General features: G+C 40.2%; 2 protein-coding genes across 9 annotated transcripts in view; one reads left to right on the top strand and one right to left on the bottom strand.

The window, feature by feature from the left end:
- Positions 1-563: 563 nt before the first annotated feature.
- On the top strand, positions 564-6,558 carry cabz01093075.1. 2 transcript variants are annotated; one of them, XM_023277582.3, is made up of 2 exons: positions 564-721; positions 3,629-6,558. In XM_023277582.3, the coding sequence occupies exons 1-2, from the start codon at positions 687-689 to the stop codon at positions 4,698-4,700; spliced, it is 1,107 nt and encodes a 368-aa protein (XP_023133350.1). In that variant the 5' UTR covers positions 564-686; the 3' UTR covers positions 4,701-6,558. The 2 variants fall into 2 exon arrangements, with proteins under 2 accessions (XP_023133350.1, XP_035807439.1); XM_035951546.2 differs by lacking the exon at positions 564-721 and adding an exon at positions 1,899-3,049.
- Positions 6,559-10,145: 3,587 nt separating this feature from the next.
- The window catches only part of triob (trio Rho guanine nucleotide exchange factor b), a 106,149-nt gene continuing 96,492 nt past the window's right edge, over positions 10,146-19,802 (bottom strand). For 5 of the 7 annotated variants that reach the window (XM_023277584.3, XM_023277585.3, XM_023277587.3 and 2 more), the window contains 15 exons: positions 19,742-19,792; positions 19,495-19,572; positions 19,026-19,217; positions 18,669-18,846; positions 17,596-18,464; positions 16,349-16,599; positions 16,057-16,186; positions 15,913-15,940; positions 15,506-15,668; positions 15,069-15,190; positions 14,889-14,967; positions 14,496-14,696; positions 14,267-14,405; positions 13,644-13,830; positions 10,146-13,007 (listed from right to left, as the gene is read on the bottom strand). In XM_023277584.3, the coding sequence (XP_023133352.2) occupies positions 12,580-13,007; positions 13,644-13,830; positions 14,267-14,405; positions 14,496-14,696; positions 14,889-14,967; positions 15,069-15,190; positions 15,506-15,668; positions 15,913-15,940; positions 16,057-16,186; positions 16,349-16,599; positions 17,596-18,464; positions 18,669-18,846; positions 19,026-19,217; positions 19,495-19,572; positions 19,742-19,792 (3,096 nt within the window). In that variant the 3' untranslated portion in view covers positions 10,146-12,579. Of the gene's footprint in view, positions 13,008-13,643; positions 13,831-14,266; positions 14,406-14,495; positions 14,697-14,888; positions 14,968-15,068; positions 15,191-15,505; positions 15,669-15,912; positions 15,941-16,056; positions 16,187-16,348; positions 16,600-17,595; positions 18,465-18,668; positions 18,847-19,025; positions 19,218-19,494; positions 19,573-19,741; positions 19,793-19,802 lie in introns of those variants that run through there. The other 2 variants (XR_008602729.1, XM_023277589.3) reach the window with 2 other exon arrangements.

Here is a 19,802-nt window from a genome sequence, read left to right as displayed (position 1 = left end):
CGCTGTCATTCTTGGAAACGTATCATTGTTTGACTGTTTGACAAAAAGTTTGCAGAGCAGAGTCGTATCAAATAAAAACAACCCATTTGACTCGCAAAGCCAGCGTTTAGTCATACAGGCCCAAAATTCAGCTACAGACTGAATCAAAATGATTCATAAAAACATTAAGATCCATCAAATGCAATAGTGACATCTCAGCTTGAGATTTAGGCATTAGTGTGAAGTTTTCCCTTCTGAGAGAAAGTATTTTACTTCCTATACACACTTAGTATAGACTGCACTGATGACAGTATCAGTAGTATCACTTCTTTCATGCACAAAACCACATGCAGAGTTCTGCAAGTCTCAAGCTCTGTGCGCCTGCAGGTCTGGCCAAAACATGTTAAAGATTGCACATATGGACTTGTGGTTCTGAGGCTCAGCATGTTCTTTCGCTTGAATGTTGGTTTCAAAAGCATTAACAGGATGTTACAAACCAAACCATACCCAAGCCCACAAGCCCACTTGTTACTTGGTAACGGGTTTGGGGATGGGAGTATGCTTAAAAAGATACTCAAACTTTAACCCTGTCTCTTTCTTGATGGGCAAAGCATTTCTCACGTCTTGTTTGTCGTGAATAATCAACTGGAGGCAGCGCTGAAAATTTCTTCAATTTGTTCATCTTCCTCTACAGATTAAGATCCAGAATGAACACCACAATCAGCTATTTTAATAGCAGCAGGTAACATTTTTTTTCACCTTATATCCTGTTGTCTTAGGTGACGTAACGTATCTAACACATCAAAAGTTTTTTTTTTTACACACTTGACATGCTTAGTTCTGTAATTGGGGAGACAAGACTAACATACTAATTAACAGGTCACTTCTAATGTGTCTTTATTAGAGTCAGTCAGGATAATCATCTCAGTATGTTCTGAAATGACCAGATTAAAGCCATACCATCACTTTAGCGCTGGGTCATTCTGACAAAGAATTATTATTAGTTCATCTATTACAAGAGGCTGAAGTTATGAGGTTTACTACACAATATGATTAAAGTATAAGGACATAAGGGGCAGAATGCATTTTATTGTACTAATGACAGTGATGACTACAGTGTTTTAAATATTTTCATATTGAGCCCAAAATAAATGTACATATTGCTAAATGTTGATTTTCTTTTGTATAGAATAAGGATAAAATTAACATGTACAGTAAAACTAAATAAAAACACAGCATAACTTAGGTAAGGCAGGCTCTTACTACTCGTTATCTTTCTAAAACTCTCCCGTTTGAATATGTATAAATATATGAAGGTTGCTTCTCAGGGACTTCTGTGCTGCCAAATATTTTTATATTGTGGAAACTTTTCCTTTAAGACAGACTTTTTAAAGGAACTCAATCAGACAGATGGGCAAAGATTAAATAGTTTTCTCCTGACTACATCCTTATTTATGTTGTACCTACTCTTAGATGTATGCCACTTTGGATAAATGCATCTGTTAAATGAAATTGTAGAATTGTGGACCGATTTAGTCTGAAATATGTCGGATTGTCAACTCAGCCTGCAGATTTCTGTGCACAATGTAATATCTCTTTATGCACAAATGTGCTGGCAAAAACATACTATAATAAGCTGTGCTGTTATAATAAATGTGCACAAATCATCAAGCATGGTATAATGAATATTGGCAAAATAGATTGAACATAATGCATCCCATGTGTATCTGAACTCAACTCTTTAATATACACTCAAATATTAATGGCGCGCTTGCCTTCAAAAGTACTGAAACAGTGAGGTCAATTCCTTTATTTTCGCTGTAAATTGAAAAAATTTGGGATTTGACATCAAACGATGAATATGAGACAAGGCGGAGGACGGGCTCATTAATCTTCACTGATGATGTAAAACATGATGGCAGCTGCAAAATGAACTCAGAAGTCTACAGAAATATTTTGTCTGTCAATAGAAAGATGCAACCAAACTAACTGGGAGATCCTTCATCCTGCAGCAAGATAATGACCCAAACACACTGCCAAAAAACAAAAGGCAAGAAGTGAAAGGTTTTAGACTGGCCAAGTCAATCTCCAGACTTAAACCCTATCAAGGTGCATTTTACCTGCTCAAGAGGAGACTGAAGGGAGTAAGCCCTGAAAACAAACAACTGAAAGAGGCTGCGGTGAAAGCATCACAAAAGAAGAATGCAAATACCCGGAAATAATAGCTGAAATGTTGATCTCTTGTCTCATCGTCATCATTTGATGTCAAACCTAAATACTACTACTACTCTTGTCTGCAATGTGACTATATTGTCTGTGGTACCTGGACTGAAGCTTGAGCAATATCCAGTTGATCCACAAGAAGATTTGTGCATAAGACACCAATATCCTTCTGTAAAATGGTGCACTTTGCAAAGTTTGTACAGTAATGTGCAATTCAAATGAAGCACATACATCTAGTGGTACATGAAAGACGTCTTTAATGTGAGTTTACAGGGTGTGTGGGTGTAAGTTTCATTTTGTCATTTGGTGAGAAACACTAAATAGCTGGTTAAAAACTTTCTGCATATATGAAACAAAACATGTTTTTCTCTATCATGTTACTGATATTGACTGAAAGCAAGAATTCAACACATTATAGCCATAAATGATAAAACATTGATCAAATGTACTAGAGAAGGAACTTTGTTAAAAGCATCAATAATTCTGAATAACAGGAGACAACACTCCAGTCAGTAAACGTGAAAAACATTACCTAGACACTCAGAATTAGCTTGATTTTGAAATTTCTTGCGGAAAAATGTCTTGAAAATACTGAACCTCCTCCTCTTCCTTTTCTCTTTTGGCTCCTCCAAGCTGTAAAAACGGTGGATGTCATAGGAGAGGAGGAGACACTGTGGTTTTTCAAAATAAAGTCTGCTGGACATGAATGTTTTTGTTAGTGGGAATAAATGCATGGGCTTAAAGAAGGGGATGTATCTCCTTAAGCCCCCGCCCCCCCTCCAAATTCTTGTCTTTTTTTTATGAGGCTGAACATGGCTGTGAATCTATCTAAAGAAATCTTACTAAGGTGAGACCAAACCTATGGCTGACCATCCACGTTTTGTTCATTTGCTGTTCTGTTTATTCTCAGTCTGTCACTAAGTCTGGTGTGCGTCTCTGTCAGCCTTGCCTTCCTCATATCACTTCTTTACTTCTAGCGGTTTTTACTGGCAGCTGGGGGAGCATTTCAGTTTTGTTTTTCAGTGTCTAATTTTCTGACTGACAGCATCCTCTATGATATCTATCACTCTAAAGAATAAGTCTCTCACACTGATCCACAAACTTTGGTCCACTGTGAGAGTTCCTGCCTGAAACACTGACTGGTAGAGGCTGTGGAATTGTGTCTCCACCTTTATAACAAAATCAAACGCAAGGCTGCAGCTTTACAAATTGTAATTCTCTGTTTATTTTGAGACCTGTCACATATTTAGAGGTTTATTATGTATTGCACTAATATATTTACATAACAAGGTCTTCTGGTGAGAACAACTTTGGATGCTACGTCTCAGTGCTCCTGGTGTTATTCCAACTTTTGTTCATAGATTTAAGTGCTTCTACTGTATACAGGCCACTAAACATCTAATCATTTGGGTTCGTTTCCTACCAGGTATACTACAACATCCCTCTATGATGACAGCACCACCTATGAGTATGAGGAATACTATCTGGAAGGGGACTTTGGGATATGTGAATATGACAAACATGGGGCCCATTTCCTTCCAGTCCTCTACTCCATTTTCTTTCTCCTGGGCCTTCTGGGTAACTCCCTGGTCATCTGGGTCATCGTTTGTGGCGTACGACTCCGCAGCATGACTGACGTGTGCCTTTTGAACCTGGCCTTCGCTGACCTTCTCTTGGTTTGTTCCCTTCCCTTCCTGGCCCACCAAGCCCGGGACCAGTGGTTGTTTGGGGATGCTATGTGCAAGGTGGTCCTGGGCATATATCACATTGTCTTCTACTGTGGGATCTTTTTCATCAGTCTCATGAGCATCGACCGGTACCTGGCTATAGTGCACGCTGTTTACGCCATGAGAGCCCGCACTAGGACCTTTGGAATGGTTGCAGCCACTGTTACATGGGTGGCTGGATTTTTGGCCTCTTTTCCTGACCTGCTTTATCTCAAGCAGCAGACTACCACCAACATGTCTCAGTATTGCTTCCCTGAATATCCCAAAACGACTTCTTACAACATTCACTTCTGGAGAATCTTCAGCCTTTTTAAAATGAACATTTTGGGCTTATTTGTCCCATTTTTCATCATGGGCTTCTGCTATTCACAGATCATCTGGAAGCTGCTGTACAGTCAGTCATCCAAGAAGCAGGCTATCCGCTTAGTTCTCACGGTGGTAGCTGTTTTCTTCTGCTGCTGGATTCCCTACAACATTGCATCGTTCTTCAAAGCTCTGGAGCTACTGGGCATCCACTCAGGATGCGAAAGCAGCAAAGCCATCAAATTGGCTTTACAAGTCACAGAAGCCATTGCCTACTCTCACAGCTGCCTCAATCCCATCCTGTATGTGTTTGTTGGGGAGAAGTTCAGGAGACAGCTGCTGAGGTTGGTGAACAGAGCTCCTTGCACACTGTGCCAGATAATCAAGGTCTACATACCACAGGACAGAAGCTTAGCATCAGTCTACTCCCAGACCAGCAGTGTGTACGAGAGGAGCACCGCTGTGTAAACTGGGACTATGAGGTGTCGCTTTGGTTCTGTGTTTTCCTTTGATTTACGACTTAAAGAGGCAATTCTAGCTAATTCTCACTTCTTACAGGTTATTTTAGGAGTTAGATTTAGGTTTAGGTTAATGATGGTGTAAGTTTTATGTTTTTGCACAAGGTTAAGAGAATGTGAATTAAGTACATGTACATATTTAGAATAGAATAGATCTTTGTTGTGACTGTTACAGAAAACAATGAAAATCAGTTTGGTACTCTCCAAAAAGCAGCATTGAAAATAGACTATATAACACACCCTAAAATATATACAACATAAAAGCAAACCCTAAATAATTTAATATGCCTTATTGCTTACAATATTCCTTTGTTTCAACCATGTATTTTTTCTACTATATACTTCATTAAGCACTTCACATTGTATAAGATTAATGTAACTGCACTGTAAATATGATTTAGAATACTCTAGTTTATTCGTAGAAGTGACAAGGAGACAGATTGTCTCTGCACCTGCAGCAATGATGGGGCACAAATTATTTTGAATTATATTTTGTTTTCCTTTTAAAATCACACGTTACTGGCTGAAAGTCAGTGTGAAACTGTGTCAACTGCAACAGGTGTCCACAGCACTAACATCAGCAGCTTCAGCAACCTCATTTAATCATCAGCTGTGAAAAGAAACAGCAGGTTCACTGCAACAAGCCAGAGGCCTACTGAGATACCAACTATTTCTTTGTCTTCAAATGGTGTAAACACCGCTATGAAAGAAAAGCAAAAATTAAGTTTTATTTCAATGTGATGGCCACTTTCACAGTTGCAACCACTTTGTGTGCAACAGTCACTTGCACAGCAAAAAGTGCAGCAGGCAGCATTAGTGGTACAAGTTTCATAGCATGTTTAGCAGACAATTTGCACTTTACCTCAGCCCAAAGAAAACCACAACCTGAAAGAGGAAGTATGTAACCAAGTAGTCAGTTTACCCTTTGCAGTCTCTGTGCACATCCGAGTAAAGACACTGTAGAATGAATTTATGTTTTTGCAATATTTCTTAAGAAATTAATCAGCATCACACAAAATAGGCCATTTAAAAAAACAACAACTTCCTGTAGATTTCAAAGAAAAAAGTAAGACATAAATTAAGCAATATACTTCAGATTAGAAATGCAGACAGCCTGGATGCACTGTTTTATCATTATAGTCTTATCAAAGCCATGAGTCACGACCAAGATCAAAACAAGACCAACACTTTAAAGGGACCAGTGTAGACCAGACAGCTGTGAGTTGCACACTGCATGACACATTTAGAAGAAAAGTGGAGCATGTAAACCAGTACACCACACCACTGAAACTAGTGCTCTAAAACGATATTACATCATTACCTTATATTCAGTTTAGTTACTTCAGAATAGTGTGTAGCAGTCACGTAACAATGATTTATTTCATATAATCCCACTGTCCCTTCTGCAGCCCTGCATTCCCTGTCTGCTGCTATCAAATACAGACAAAATGTGAACATTGTCAAAATATCCTGTAAAATAAAAACAGAGTCACTGACATTCTACAACTGCTCCCACACAACGAGGACAAGCTACATTGACAAGTAAACTGACTTTAAAATCTGTGGCCGCAAATGAATAGCTTTAGGTACCTAATTGCTTTAGCCAACATTTTCATCTGCTGAATCATGTACAGAATTTCCAGCAATTATATCAGGGTGTTTTTAATGATTAAAAAAAAAAAAAAAAAAAAAATTTTTTTTAAATGCTGTTATGTATTTTATTTCATTGTATTATGTTCTAAGCATACCAACTGTCTTTATGCATGTTATTGGCATTTTCAATAAATTTGGATCCTTATATTACGGTATTATTCTCCCTGGTTCTTTGTTCATTATATTTTTTTTCCTATTTGGAACTTGCTTATCGACATTTTGTTTATCTTAGCCTGGCACTCGGTCAGAAAGGAACAGCGGCTCTAATCTTGCGACACCTAGGTCTGTGGAGTGAAGTCTCATTCATAAAGATGTGCTTATCACGAAAAACATAGAAAGAGAAAAGACAAGTGATAGGGCTCCTCGATTGCACAAGCAGTTATTTATATCTCTTAAGAGCATGTCACGAAGCCACAGAAAGCCACTTCCACAGAACTGCTATGAACTTAGCAACCTTGAAAACCTGTCACATTTAAACCTCTGACATCTTGGTTCTAGTGTTGTCTTTGCTGTCGAAGTTTGTGGTAACATCATACTAAAGGGCTGTCAGATAAACTAAAAGATTGTGTATACCTCAGGGTCACAATGTCAAAGTTTCATCACATCGTCTGCATGTAACTCTGCAACTGTTTGTGTCTACAATCAGAACAAGGTAGCACAGGTTGCACATATTGCTGACCAATATATAAGCAAAGATGGATGAACCAAAGATAGAACTGCTTGGCACAGTTACAGTTGACATATTTGATGCAGATCAAAGACACATTTTGAGGAGAAAAACCTCAAACCAGCTTTGACGAATGGTGGTGGAAGTGTTATGGTTTGGGGTTACTTTGCTGGGCAGCTCACAGTCTCAACAAGGAATTCCATATTATATCAAAGAGAGTTTATAAATGATGTAAGGCCATCTAGCAAATCTTTAAATAAGACAATGGTATCAAATCTGCGAAGAAATTGATGAAAAAGAAGAAATTAGGGGCTATGGAATGGCCTAATTAAAGCCTAGATCTGAACCCCATGTTCAGCAACTGTGGTGATTATTTTCAGGTAAATTAGAGGCATTGCCATGTATAGGAGCTATTGTACTTGAAAGAACCAGGCTTACATTGTATAATGTGATCTACAGCAGCAGTGGGAGGAGGAGCGTGGAAGATGCAGCCTCTCGAAGAAGTTTAAGAGTTGTAGAGCGCTACTAGACATCAACACAGCGCCATTTCAAGTTTTCAAGTTTCAGAGGCGCCTGAAGCTGCAACATGGCTGCATGCAATTTAAATGAGCATCAAAAAATGGCAGATAAATTTGCATGGTGTGCCTGTCAAACTGCTGAGGCGTGAACGGGTTGTGCCCCACAGTGCAGTCAATACTGTGTAGCTGAATACATGCTGCATGTAAATAATTGGGTTTCAGAAATGAGAAATATAAAGACTGCAACAACACAAAAAAAGTTAAAAGGCATGACAGGGTAAAAAAATATAGAAAAAAAAAACAAATATACCAGTTTCGGACTGACTTTTGGCTCAGAGGACTGCAGATGTGCCTAAACTGCACTTGTGCATGAAAATAAAATTAGTTGAACTTGGTCTTGTTGCATAATTATATGTCTGATAATAACAGCCTTGCTTAACTAACTGAAAAATGTTGTGTTTGATAATAGAAAGTAAGAAACCTAACTTAATTTGAATTTGAACTGTTTTTTTTGCACTGTGAAAATGCTCCTGAAACTCTGCTCGGTAAATCCCTTTACACAGACAGGCTGACAGGTTTGATGCAGGGCAATATCATACTATACTTAGAAGGAAACGTCTTAAAGGTGTGAATGTTATTCTCCTTCTTAATCACCAGGTTTCATATTGTGGGAGATTCTTTCCTTACTTTGTACAATTAGACATGCTGGTACTACTTTAATGTAGAATGTGACTTGGTGCACTGACAGTTGTTTCATACATGTGGTCATCAAACTCTTGCCTACAATATAAGTTCTATACTGCCATCTAGTGGTTTTACTGTGCAACCAGATTTTTTTTTTCTCCTCTACTGTAAGTCCATTATTGATAACAGTCTTGTTGTATGACCATGCGATCTGTTGGTGTATCTGTTTCTATCACATCATTTTTTTTTGCACGGAGGTTAACTTTCTAGGTATTTTTCAAAAGGTACCGAGAAAATCCCTTTCACGGTCTTTCTCATAGTTTTAAAACACAGTCAGACATGGATGTCTGGGTATGAGTGAATGCTGAATTCTGTGGGCGAAGGAGACGGATGGCTGCCCAGAAGCTAATGAAGGTGAGATTTCACGAACGGGGAAATAGTGTCAGATTTCTAGGAACAGTCAAAGAAATAACTCAGCGTTAATGTTTTAAAGTCTCCCGCTTTAGCATTTTCTTTAGTATACAAAAACCTGTGCCAAATGGTTTGTGAGGTAGTTTGTAAGCAGATGTGTGGGCATTTTAATAGTTTTCTTATTAATACATTATAATGCATTATATTATTGCTATAGTGACACTTAATATCTATTATAAAGTCCCATCCACTTGTGAATGTGCACAAGGCAACTTTGCTGTTACCTAAAACAGAGGCCTTGTTCAACCAAATTCACAAGACAAAACAGAAGATGCAAATATGAAAAGAAAAGAACACTATGCCAGCATGCAACACCTTTACACTTCACAGCTCTTGCGTGAGATGTTGATCACAAGATTGTCTGTAGTGATTGCACAGATATGTCCTCTGTGGTTTCATGCAAGATTGTTGCTACTGCTTTTCTATGAGAATCTAAATGGATTTCACACCTGATAAGAGCATTTCTTTTGCACATCGTGTGAAAAACAGTTCCCAGTTTCATCCTTTACAGACATGCAGGTGAGCGGTCAAATTAGTCGTTAGTCGTGCCAACATAAACAACAAAGCTTCCATTTTATCAGTATTTGAAGCTGTTCAGTCCCCAAGACTGCAGCTGCACAGTAATTTACCTCTACTTAAACATTTTTTATGGTTTCTACAAATGACAAATGCGTGAGGAAGAAAATCATCTTATGTACATCAGTGCAAAAAAAAAAAAAAAAGGTCTTTATGGAAACTTCTGTTTTTGTTCTAAGAAACCATAAGTGACTAACATTAGAAGCAGAATAAGGAGGTGGGGAAACTGACATAACAGTCATTGCACACTCTGGTTCATGCGCAGCAGCAGCAGCAGTAGCAGCAGCATCCGCCGGGAACTGATAAGATCAGCAACACCCCTGTTCTGGTTCCTTTTTATAGGTTATCACATGCACAGATCTTCATCAGAGTAAATACATTCACATTGTATTACTGTACACATCTTAGTATTTATCTTCTCATCTTGGTTTTCATTGTTAAATACAAAGGACTTTCCCTTGTTGTTCTCAATATCAGATTCATCATGTTCACCTTTACGTATTAAAACCACATTGTGAAGATGTTTCTCCCACAGGCCTTAGTTTGAAATGAAAACCAGAAAGGCTCTATGTGACAGTTTGAAGTTGTTTACTATTGCTGTTTTTATTCACTAGGAATGGTTTTTCATTGTCTTATTTTTATTTTTTTCAAGGGTTTTTCCTGCTTTCTGCTCATGCCGGGAATGGAGCATTGTTTTGGCTTCCACCTCTCTTAGGTTATAGGAAACAATAAATGAATAATAATAGTTTCAAGGCAAACTACAGTTTCATATGTGGGTGTATTTGAAAATACTTTACGCACACACATACATGACTTTAGACAAAGCCTCAGTAATACCACTTGTTCCTTGTACGTTTAATGGCAAAATAACAGAGGACAAAATAAATTATTTACAACACATAGTAACATGTAAACACAATTCTCTGTACAAAGAAATATACATGCAAAAGTAAAAATAAGTCATAATAAGACATTCAAGATGACATTGCTGCAGTCTTGTTGTAGGTGTATTTAAAATGTGACAGTTATGAGGTTTACATCCTGGGTGGGGGCGAGCTGCCCGACCCTCTCTGTACATGTTTACATCATGACTAAGCCGGGTTTCCCAAAGGCAGTTAATCACTTTTATCATATTCTGCCACGAGTACGCTTTCAGAAAAACTCGACAGAGCGATTAACATCATGATTTTGGGAAACCAACACTAATAAATAAAAATGACACAGAATGAGAGACAAAGGACTGTACAGACGAACAAGAGTCATAAACTCAACATGTTATCGACTTCTTCAACGATAAATCATATTGTCTGACGGTAACTCTTACAACCTTCAAATAATAGAAGAAAAAATGCACGTTTTTTAGTTTCACCCACCTCACTAGGTCGACTCACTCAACTGGCACTTAAAAAAAAAAAAGAAGCTTTCAACAACTTCTTAACCTAAAGACATCAACTCATTGAAATAAAAATAAGTGGCAGAGACCTCTTTCATGGCAGATATCTGTTAATGCTGATGGATGTTTATCGAGGGGATATATTTGAAGTGTTGGAGCACCAGATTTGGTCGTCTCCCAACAGCTTTAATGTATTCTCCAGTGCAGTCCACGGTGAACTGGCCTTAAATCAGCATTTTTCCCAACCCAATTCCTTGGTGAAGATGTCAACCAATTCTGTCTTATGATGTCAAACTGAGATGCTAAAAAATCTAGCAACATACACCAGTATCTACCTACAAAAGCCAAACAAACTCACACAGCAAACCACTTTGTGCACAGATTGAAAAAAGACAAGTGAAATATTATTTTTTTTCAGCAATAAACCACCAAAAAGTTTCTTATTACAATAAGAATAAATAAAGCCACACTGAACTTTTGTAAACACTCGTATGTCTGGGCTCAGTGTGTTCTGCTATAACTTAACATGAAAAAAATCATTAAAAAAACAAAAAACAAAACACATATTAGCAGGAAAAGAAAGCATAGCCAACTTTGGTATTGTTACAGAAAATAAGTAACATAACAAGGACAAAATGAAAGCATAAGTGCCTATACTTTATAGATACACATTTTTATACATTATTTCCAAAAAACCCTCCTTTGTCTCGGGGTTTTGCAGATATTAATACTGAACTTAATACATAAGAGTTAACACAATACAGACATCTATTGCAGTACCAGGTACGTACATGCCTTTTTAAGAATACGGCTACAACACAAGTCTTCATAAATAGTTGCATAAATGTTAAAGCTGCAACATTGCACATGAGAACTGATGCAAAATACGAGTGCATTTCTAGTAGCGGTTTGTTCATAGTGGGAATCCAGCCGCTGAGGGTCTGCAGGGAGTGACTCACCGTACTGCATGAACTCACTAATACTCGGCAAATGAAATAGCTTTTGTTCGTTTGAGATAAATTCTTCAAAATGAGAAGGAAATGCAGGAAAACATTATTTACAAATAAGGCGGACGCAGGCAGAAATCTGAGAAGCTTTGCCGAATACGCTTTTTGCCAAATGGCTTTAACGCTTGTTCAAGTTAGTTTTCTTAGTGTCACAAACTGAAATTATTTAACCGTTAAAACTGAAGTGGGTGAATAAAGATAAGCAAACTATTGCACTGAGTGTAACCTTAGTGTGTTTCTGGAAAACATGGTTTTGGTAGTCACGTCTTGTTCCAGAATCAGTGGACCCTGCTGACGGGCGCCACTTTATCCACACATCTTGTTTCTCTTGTGTTCGTTCTACTCACTAACTACCCTTTGTTTTCCAAAAGGTATGAATAAAGACAGTTCTCTGTTTCCTCACTGTACATGGTTTCATTTACAAAAAGTAATCTCTCGTTACAAAAAAACATTTTCTTGTGTTCAACCGAAAGCAGCCTGAATTATTCTTATTATACAGTATTCTATTTTCTTTGTTTAACACTGTCCAAAACGCAAGACTTGCTCACGTTAGCTTGTTGAGAAAGCTCGGTTTTCTCCCTGCTGAGTCAAGGTTTGAAATCTCAAACAGATTCCAACAATTCATTGTTGTGCAGGCATAATGACAATATGCCAGGGTTAAGGAGGGGAGAGTCAAAGGGTTTATGGGCAGAGGTCAGTCAGTCAGCAGCAGCAGCAGGACTTCTGTGGCGTAGTGCGGGAAGAAGGGATCATAGTGGACATGTCGCTGGTGGTCCTCTCAGTAGGTTTTCAACAAGGATCAACTGAACCAAGAGCAGCATCGGCAGGAATTCCTCCTGGTCTACCCGGTGACCATTTTGTCAAATGTGGTTGAGCAGGCGGCTGTGAAGGAAGGCTTTAATGGTGCCTATGGGTCGAACGTCGTTCTGGTGTTTCCGCCTCTCGATGAAGGAAATGAGCCTGGAGGTGTCCAGGTGTGTGCTGTAATGATTCGGAGACGGTGACATTGCTGGTGGCTGCGAGTGATTTAAGGTGTCGTGTCCATTGTCTCTGCTCAGCACATCTCGAGGCTGGAGCCAAGGCTCCTGCAGGCAGGACACCGCAGAGGGACGACGCTCCGGCTCGCCCTGGAGCAGCAGGCCAACAAAGTCCTTGGCAGCTGGGCTCACACCCTGGAAGTAGTCCTCAGGGAAGCTGAAGTCCAGGCGACAGATGTTCAGACAAGTCTCCTCCAGACTCTCATCAAGGAAGGGAGAAGCGCCGCTCAGAACAACGTAAGTCACGACCCCTGAAAGTCATACAGGCCATGAATATACTAGTAAATTAATCATTAATCAGCTGGTCACTGAGCCAATTAGTTACAGGCAAGATGGGATATGAATTGTTTTAATTAACAGACATTTATATTATATAGTCATACAAAGAGCTGGTGTATTATATATATTATACAATATTTTAAATTTTTATTTTACATTTTGCACTGAATTGTGCATTTTGTACTGTATATGTTTCTTATTTCTTTTTTTTTTTTTTTGCCTGACTTTACCAGATATATCTGCTTACTTATTTGTATTTGTGGTGGTGGTCACTTTATTCTTTCTGCTTGCTGCTGTAACAACAGAATTTCCCCTTGGGGATCAATACAGCATTTCTATTCTATCTTCTATATGACACTGAAACTGCTAAAACAAGCCTTCACCAGATAATTCACTTCAAACTTTTCTTGATTGTGTTCTCTTTTAGGTACGTTAATGAGGAAACATATAATCTGCCACAGAAGAATCTCATCTGATGCCTCAAAAATTTTGAATTGCTATAAAATTTAACCACTTACTGCTAAATTATTCCTATACTGTATAAATACCAAAGATTAGGATCCAATGTATGACATTTCAAATGCTGTATGTGGGGTTTCTCTACAGACCTAAGCTCCAGAGGTCAGACATCAGTGAGGCAGGCTGACCCAGGACCAGTTCAGGAGCAGAGAACTCTGGACTCCCCAGGAGAGGATGGATGTAGGAGGAGGGAGGGCTCAGCTGAACAGCATCACCAAAGTCTGTCAGCTTGATAACCGGCTGGGAAGATGCGTGTTCCACCATAATGTTCTCAGGCTGCAGGAACAGGAAATGGAAACTTCAGACTCAGAGAAGCATTATCAACAACCACGAGGCCAAACTGAGATCCAGTTTACAATCTCTGAAGCGGTTTGCTGAGTCTTGCGATATTTCAATTGTGGAAAATTTTTGTGAAGACGAAAAATGAAAGAAGCAGTTGAGCTTGGTGGTAAAGGAAGACTTGAAAACTTGTTTACATTCCATTTGCTAACTCAGTTTCTAGAACCCATGATGATATCTGGAACAGTTGGTTTTGCTAAGAAGGTTAACTTTCATACAACCCCCTCAAAAAAAACCCACAAAATATTAACATTTGAGAAAACATTCGCTATTTATGCCTACAAATACCAAGGCAACAAATGACATGTTCAAAATAGTGAAAATAATAATATAATTCCTTTGGTTCTACACCGATGCAAGAATGCCTGTTTACTTTGAGATCAAGGTGAGCTATCCTCCAGCTGTGCAGGTAATGGAGAGCTTCAAGAATATCTCTGAGGTATAAAGCCACCTTCTCCTCAGTCAGGTTGCCCCAGCTCACTATGTAGTCCAGGAAACGTCCCTGGTCTGCCCTGCAAACACAAACAAACAATGAATTTGCATGGTATCAGTGCTCTAACAATTAAAATAAATAACTCATCAATAAACACCACTGTACTTACAACTCTAGTACAAGTACGTAGCTATTGGCCGTCTCATATGTGTCCAGCAGTTTGACCAAGTTGGGATGATCCAGAGTCTGCAGGAGTCGGATCTCCTGCAGAACCTGTTCTCGGCGCAACAGCTTCTTGTTAACGTGTTTTGCTGCAACTGTGCGTTTACTCCCCCTCTGGTCGCACCGCTTAGTCACGGAGAAGCGACCCCTGTGGAGCAGAAATCAGGCTTACCACAATACATACCTCATGTAGTGAAGGTAAGAAATGAAAATCCTTAATTATCCAAATATAACTTTAGTGCAACTGTCATCACAAGTAGTAATATCAGAATATATTAGCTCTGATGTGGTCAAGGAGCACCATGTAACAGACTTACAATTTATTATTGCTTATTATTACCTTCCTAGCTCTGAAATTTCAGTGTAGTGGGACTCAAAGTTGCTTTTCCAGAGGACTTCACTACCATCATCAGGGCTTCCTGAAAACATATATTGTATTCACAATAAGTAAGGCCTAGAACTCACACAAAAACGCAAACAAATAGTTAATGTTTATTTTTTAAAATGACAGGATTCTCACCTGACACTCGCAGGCTGGCAGAGGAGGTGACTGTTCCTGCAATGTTTGTGGCAACGCAGGTGTAGACGCCACTGTCCTCCATAGACGCTGCCAGGATACGCAGGGAAGCCTCTCCTGTCTCACTGTAGAAGCAAAAAATTAACCAATGAGACAGTGTAATGATGACACAAGATGCCAAATGTACAGTATATTTCTCAGAATTATGGCTGCATATCTATGAACCCCTTGAGCTCCCACTACATCCCTGCTGTGTCTTTAAATGCGTCTTTTAACAGCACATTTGCATTATCACCAGGCAGGCAGATGTAAAGTTTGGGTGAGTGTAGCAACAATAGTTTAATAGGGATCGACTGGTTTATTCTTAAAAAAAAAAAAAAAAACACTGTTATTGTTGCAATGCTGGTAAACAAATAGTAACTCAGTACACATCCTGTCACCTGTACGTGATGTTGTAGTGTCCGTTGTTGCTCAGAGTGTTGCTGTCTGGTCCACGCCAAGTGATGGATGCTCGAGGTCGACCACACACTTTACACCTCAGAGTGACATTCTCATCTCTCTCACATGCTGCATCAGTAACAGGAATAAGGAACTCTGGAGGAGCTGCACAAAGTGGAGGGTAAAGTTTGGCATCTTAATCCCACATCAAAAGTTTTCAAGTTGACATAAAGGTGATAATGTGGGGAATTATGAAAAGAAATATATTGAGTTCATTCAAATAGATGAATGCATTTGTACAGTTTATGAGTCACTTCTTTTTTTCACTTCCTTTATCTTTCATACACACAGGCTCGCACATTTACTCTGTGGTTGACAACAATAACAGTAATAAACAAAATTCACATACCATCATAGATGAAGTTGGGATTCAGAAGCTGAAATGAAATTTTAAGGACAAAATCACACTTCTTGCACAAATTAAAATGTAAAATAAATGGACAGACGACAAATGGACTTTAGCTCAGGAAAATGTTCTCTTGACACTTTCTACCTTGACAGAGACTTTGTTGGCCAGGCTGTCCTGAGACTTGCGGTAGCCATTCTCCAGTTTCCTGCCCTCCTTGTCTCTTTTCTCAGACTTACGGCGGATACGAAGCGCTGTGTGCCATGATAAGGATTTTCTGAACCAAACGAGACCAAAAGGGAGAAGTTTCACTTTTAATTCAAGCTTTGCATAATCACAGCTGTCGTGTGTTGCATTCTAAATCATTATATTTGCAACTGCTTGGTTTTATTACTCTATTTTTGGGATAAAGGAGTGTTTTTTTGTCACTTATTCTTACTTGATGGTGCCTTCAGGGAGCTCGGGTGTGATGCAGGATGAGGTGTGTCCTAATACGTAGCCAGGGATCCAGCCCTCAGCGGCAGGGCAATGCTCGTTAGCCGCCCGGTACACCAGGAACATGTTCTGCTGATTGCTGGCTAGCATCTGGACCACCTCACCCTGCACCACACTGATCTCATCTTCCTTCACTGCCACATAGTCCTGGGTCACCAACATGGTGGACATGCTGCTGCTGCTACTGCTTTCACTCTGTCAGGGAGGGAAGTTGGAAAACTTTAGTCACGCAACACTATTCAAAACACAGCACAACATAACATTGCATGCATACACACCAACCAACACATTCAACACGAAAAAGGAAGTATAGAAGTGTTACTTCCCACCAATCAAATGTGTTGATTTGGCTGACAGGAACACACACATAAAAATGACATTGCTAATATGCTAAATGCATGCAGCAATGGAAGCATTGCAAATGCCTTTTTATTTTTTTTTAGCTTTGCATAAGTATGAAAAACACTTGTTCATGTCTAGATAGGTGACTGACAAAAGTGAGAAGTTTTAAAGCAGATGTTATAATCCTCAGGCCAGAGATGCTGAAATACAGAGTTTTATGTTTCTATGGACAGAGTGAAGCTGAAGCAAAAAGCTATTTTCAAGAAGACATATAGAAGACACTGTCAGAGAAAGAGAGTGGGCCGCAGGAAACAAACAGTAGACGGTGAAGTCATGATTAACATTTGTAGAGTCAAAGTCATCTTACAGGAAAAAAAACAAGAAAGGTGTTAAGATGTGAAAGAGCTCCTCATATATTCTGAGCAGAGGTCAGTTATTTCCGCTTGAGAATGTTCCAGCAGAAGAATGAATGGAAAAAGGAGAAATGGTGTTTTTATAACCATTCGGTAGCGGTTAGTGCCTAGTAGCTACAGTTAAAAAGCAAACAAATACTGAAGCCTAGAGAGATTCTTAAAAGGCAGATACTTCAGCTGCTCTATGGGTCAGATCCACACTGTTAGTACATTCTGGGAGAGCCAGGAAAGTCTTGCACACTGTTGGTGAAGTTAGTGCACTCAGATAGGCGTTAATCTTCAGTCAGTCAGTGTTTCAGCAGTAGTAATCGTTGCATGTACAAGCCATTCTCAGAGCCAGCGGCTGGTTGACTGACTGACAGCCGGTCAGTGAGGGTTAGTGACTAGTGAGAAGCTGTAGGCCTCGGGAAGCCTGGGCCTCGACTTGGCATCTTACCCCGTTGCTCTGGGTGGAGTGTATGGACTGTTCACTGGTGGAGGAGCAGGTGCTCATGCGGTCTATGTCCTTACTGTTGGAGTGGCGGTGATGAGAGGATGTCCCGTGGTTTCCTCTGCCCAAAGAATCACCTCCACCACCATTGTCACTGGGGTAAGAGAAGGAGCCAGGCCTGCTGGCAGGAGAGGGAGGGACTGCAGGGACTATAGCCCAGAGAGCGTTGCCTTTATGAGCGGGGCTGGAGGGTACACATGCTTCCTTTCCTCCAGGAGTCTGAGGTGAAATCAGTGGAGAAACTGTCCCAACTCGAGGGCTTTTAAGAGGAAAATTCAGAGGAGCCACTGGCATCTGTAGAATACCAGCTACAGGATGCTTCTGTGTCTCTTCGTAGCCTCCAAGAGCTTGTCTGCTGTCCCTGTTACCTGCTGGCCTGTTACTGTTGTTACTGTTACTTCCATGAGGACTGTCCAGCATCCTCATTTTAGGGACCTCCGAGGCTAAAAGCTCTCCATTTGCTGTGCTGTCTGAATAGGGGTTAGAAGGGAGGGACTGGGGGTGGCAGGGTGACCACATACCTGCTGATCTGTCGGGCCCCTCAGGGCCCGGGGGATGGTGGTGGTGGACAGGCTGGGGGAGACGTGAGGATGGCTGGGGGATGCGGGAGGGTCGGGAGCGAGGGCCGCACAAGGAGGAGGAGCTTCCCCCTGATCCTCCAGAGCCGCCGCCACCTCCTCCTCCCATGTTGGAGGTACTGTTGGAGCTGCTGCCTCCTGGGAGGCCTGCAGTACTACTGCTGCTACTGCTGGGTGGACCACTGGGCCCGCCACCACCCACATGGTTCCTCTGGTACTCAATGGGCGATGTCAAAGCTGTGGGAGAGCACAACGGGTAAGAGTTTCCAATTCATATTTCCAAAGTGAAATTATTTCCTGTCACAGGGGTTGAAAAAGTTCAAAGGCACTCCTGCAAACTCAAAACTAACACTCCTCTTACACCAAAGAACTAACTCCAGCAACAATATACTGTAAGCTATTCATTTTGTGTGCACATAAATGAGCATAACATTCTCTTACCATTGAGGAAATTGCGCTGGTTCTCCAGTATCTGGCTGACCTGATGGATCCAGACTTGACTGACTCCGGGGCTGGTTGAATGGAGCGTGTATCTCTCCATATTACCACTAGATGATCTGGAGGTCAATGTGAACTTACAGGGGTCCTCTGCATTTTCTTCTAAACCCAACCAGCTCACCTGGGGTGATGGGACAGAAAAGGAGCAATAGAGGAGAAGAGAAGGATTTTGAGTGTCTTGATGAAAGAAGTAGACTTCACATTAAATGAGCACAGAATCCAATTATGTTAGTTAACATTAGCAGGCTTACATTTAGCTCTAACAGTGGCTATCAGCGGATTTAACTGAGCTGCACTCACCTTGATGCTGTTCTTAAAGAGGTAGCCAGGAGTAGAGAAGCCCTTCTTTTTGTCCAGGGGCTCACTGAAGATAACTATCTGCTCAAACAGAAAGACTCTCCTCTCTTTCATCCTTGACAAGAGTCCTCCATCCTGGTCTGAAACCATGAAGGTGTCTTGGAGAAGCAATCTGCCCTGAGCCACAATTTTACCCTGAACAGAGAAGAAGAGCAGAGGAATCAGAAGAAAGGTACAACAGTGGAGGACAGCATGGACTTTTCAGCTTTAATAAGTAGTTTTCATAACTTCACCTTGAAGCAGACAAGAAAAAAAAGGGACAAAAGTGTCTAACAAGCTACCTACGCTACTCATATCTTCAAAAATGAGTGCACACTGACACCTGGTGGCAGATAACTGAAACTTGAAATTCATTTCTGCAGGACAAAATCTTTACATTAACATCTTATTCTACAGACAATCACAGACTCACATCGAAGCCTTGGAGACGTCCAACATTCATCATGTCATTGCAGCGCTTGGGGACGACACACATCACCTCTACTGCTTTCTGCAAAGGAACATCAGAGCAAAACAAACTTTAAGACAAAGTGCTTGCATGAAAGTCAAGTAGAAAGTAATCAAGTGTTATAATCAAGCTCAGATAGAGGCACACACAAGACACTGCCATCATTTTGACAAAGTTTGCGCTGGAGCCTGGGTAGTTTGTGTTACTGTACCTCCAGCTCTGCCGTATCCACTGTAGCCTTCTTGGAAATTTTGAGAAGATCCTATGAAGAA

The sequence above is a fragment of the Amphiprion ocellaris genome, chromosome 9 (assembly GCF_022539595.1).
Source record: "Amphiprion ocellaris isolate individual 3 ecotype Okinawa chromosome 9, ASM2253959v1, whole genome shotgun sequence".
NCBI lineage: Eukaryota > Metazoa > Chordata > Actinopteri > Pomacentridae > Amphiprion > Amphiprion ocellaris.
The sequence above is the reverse complement of the archived record's forward strand: the minus strand, read 5'-3'. Positions and strand labels throughout refer to the sequence as shown.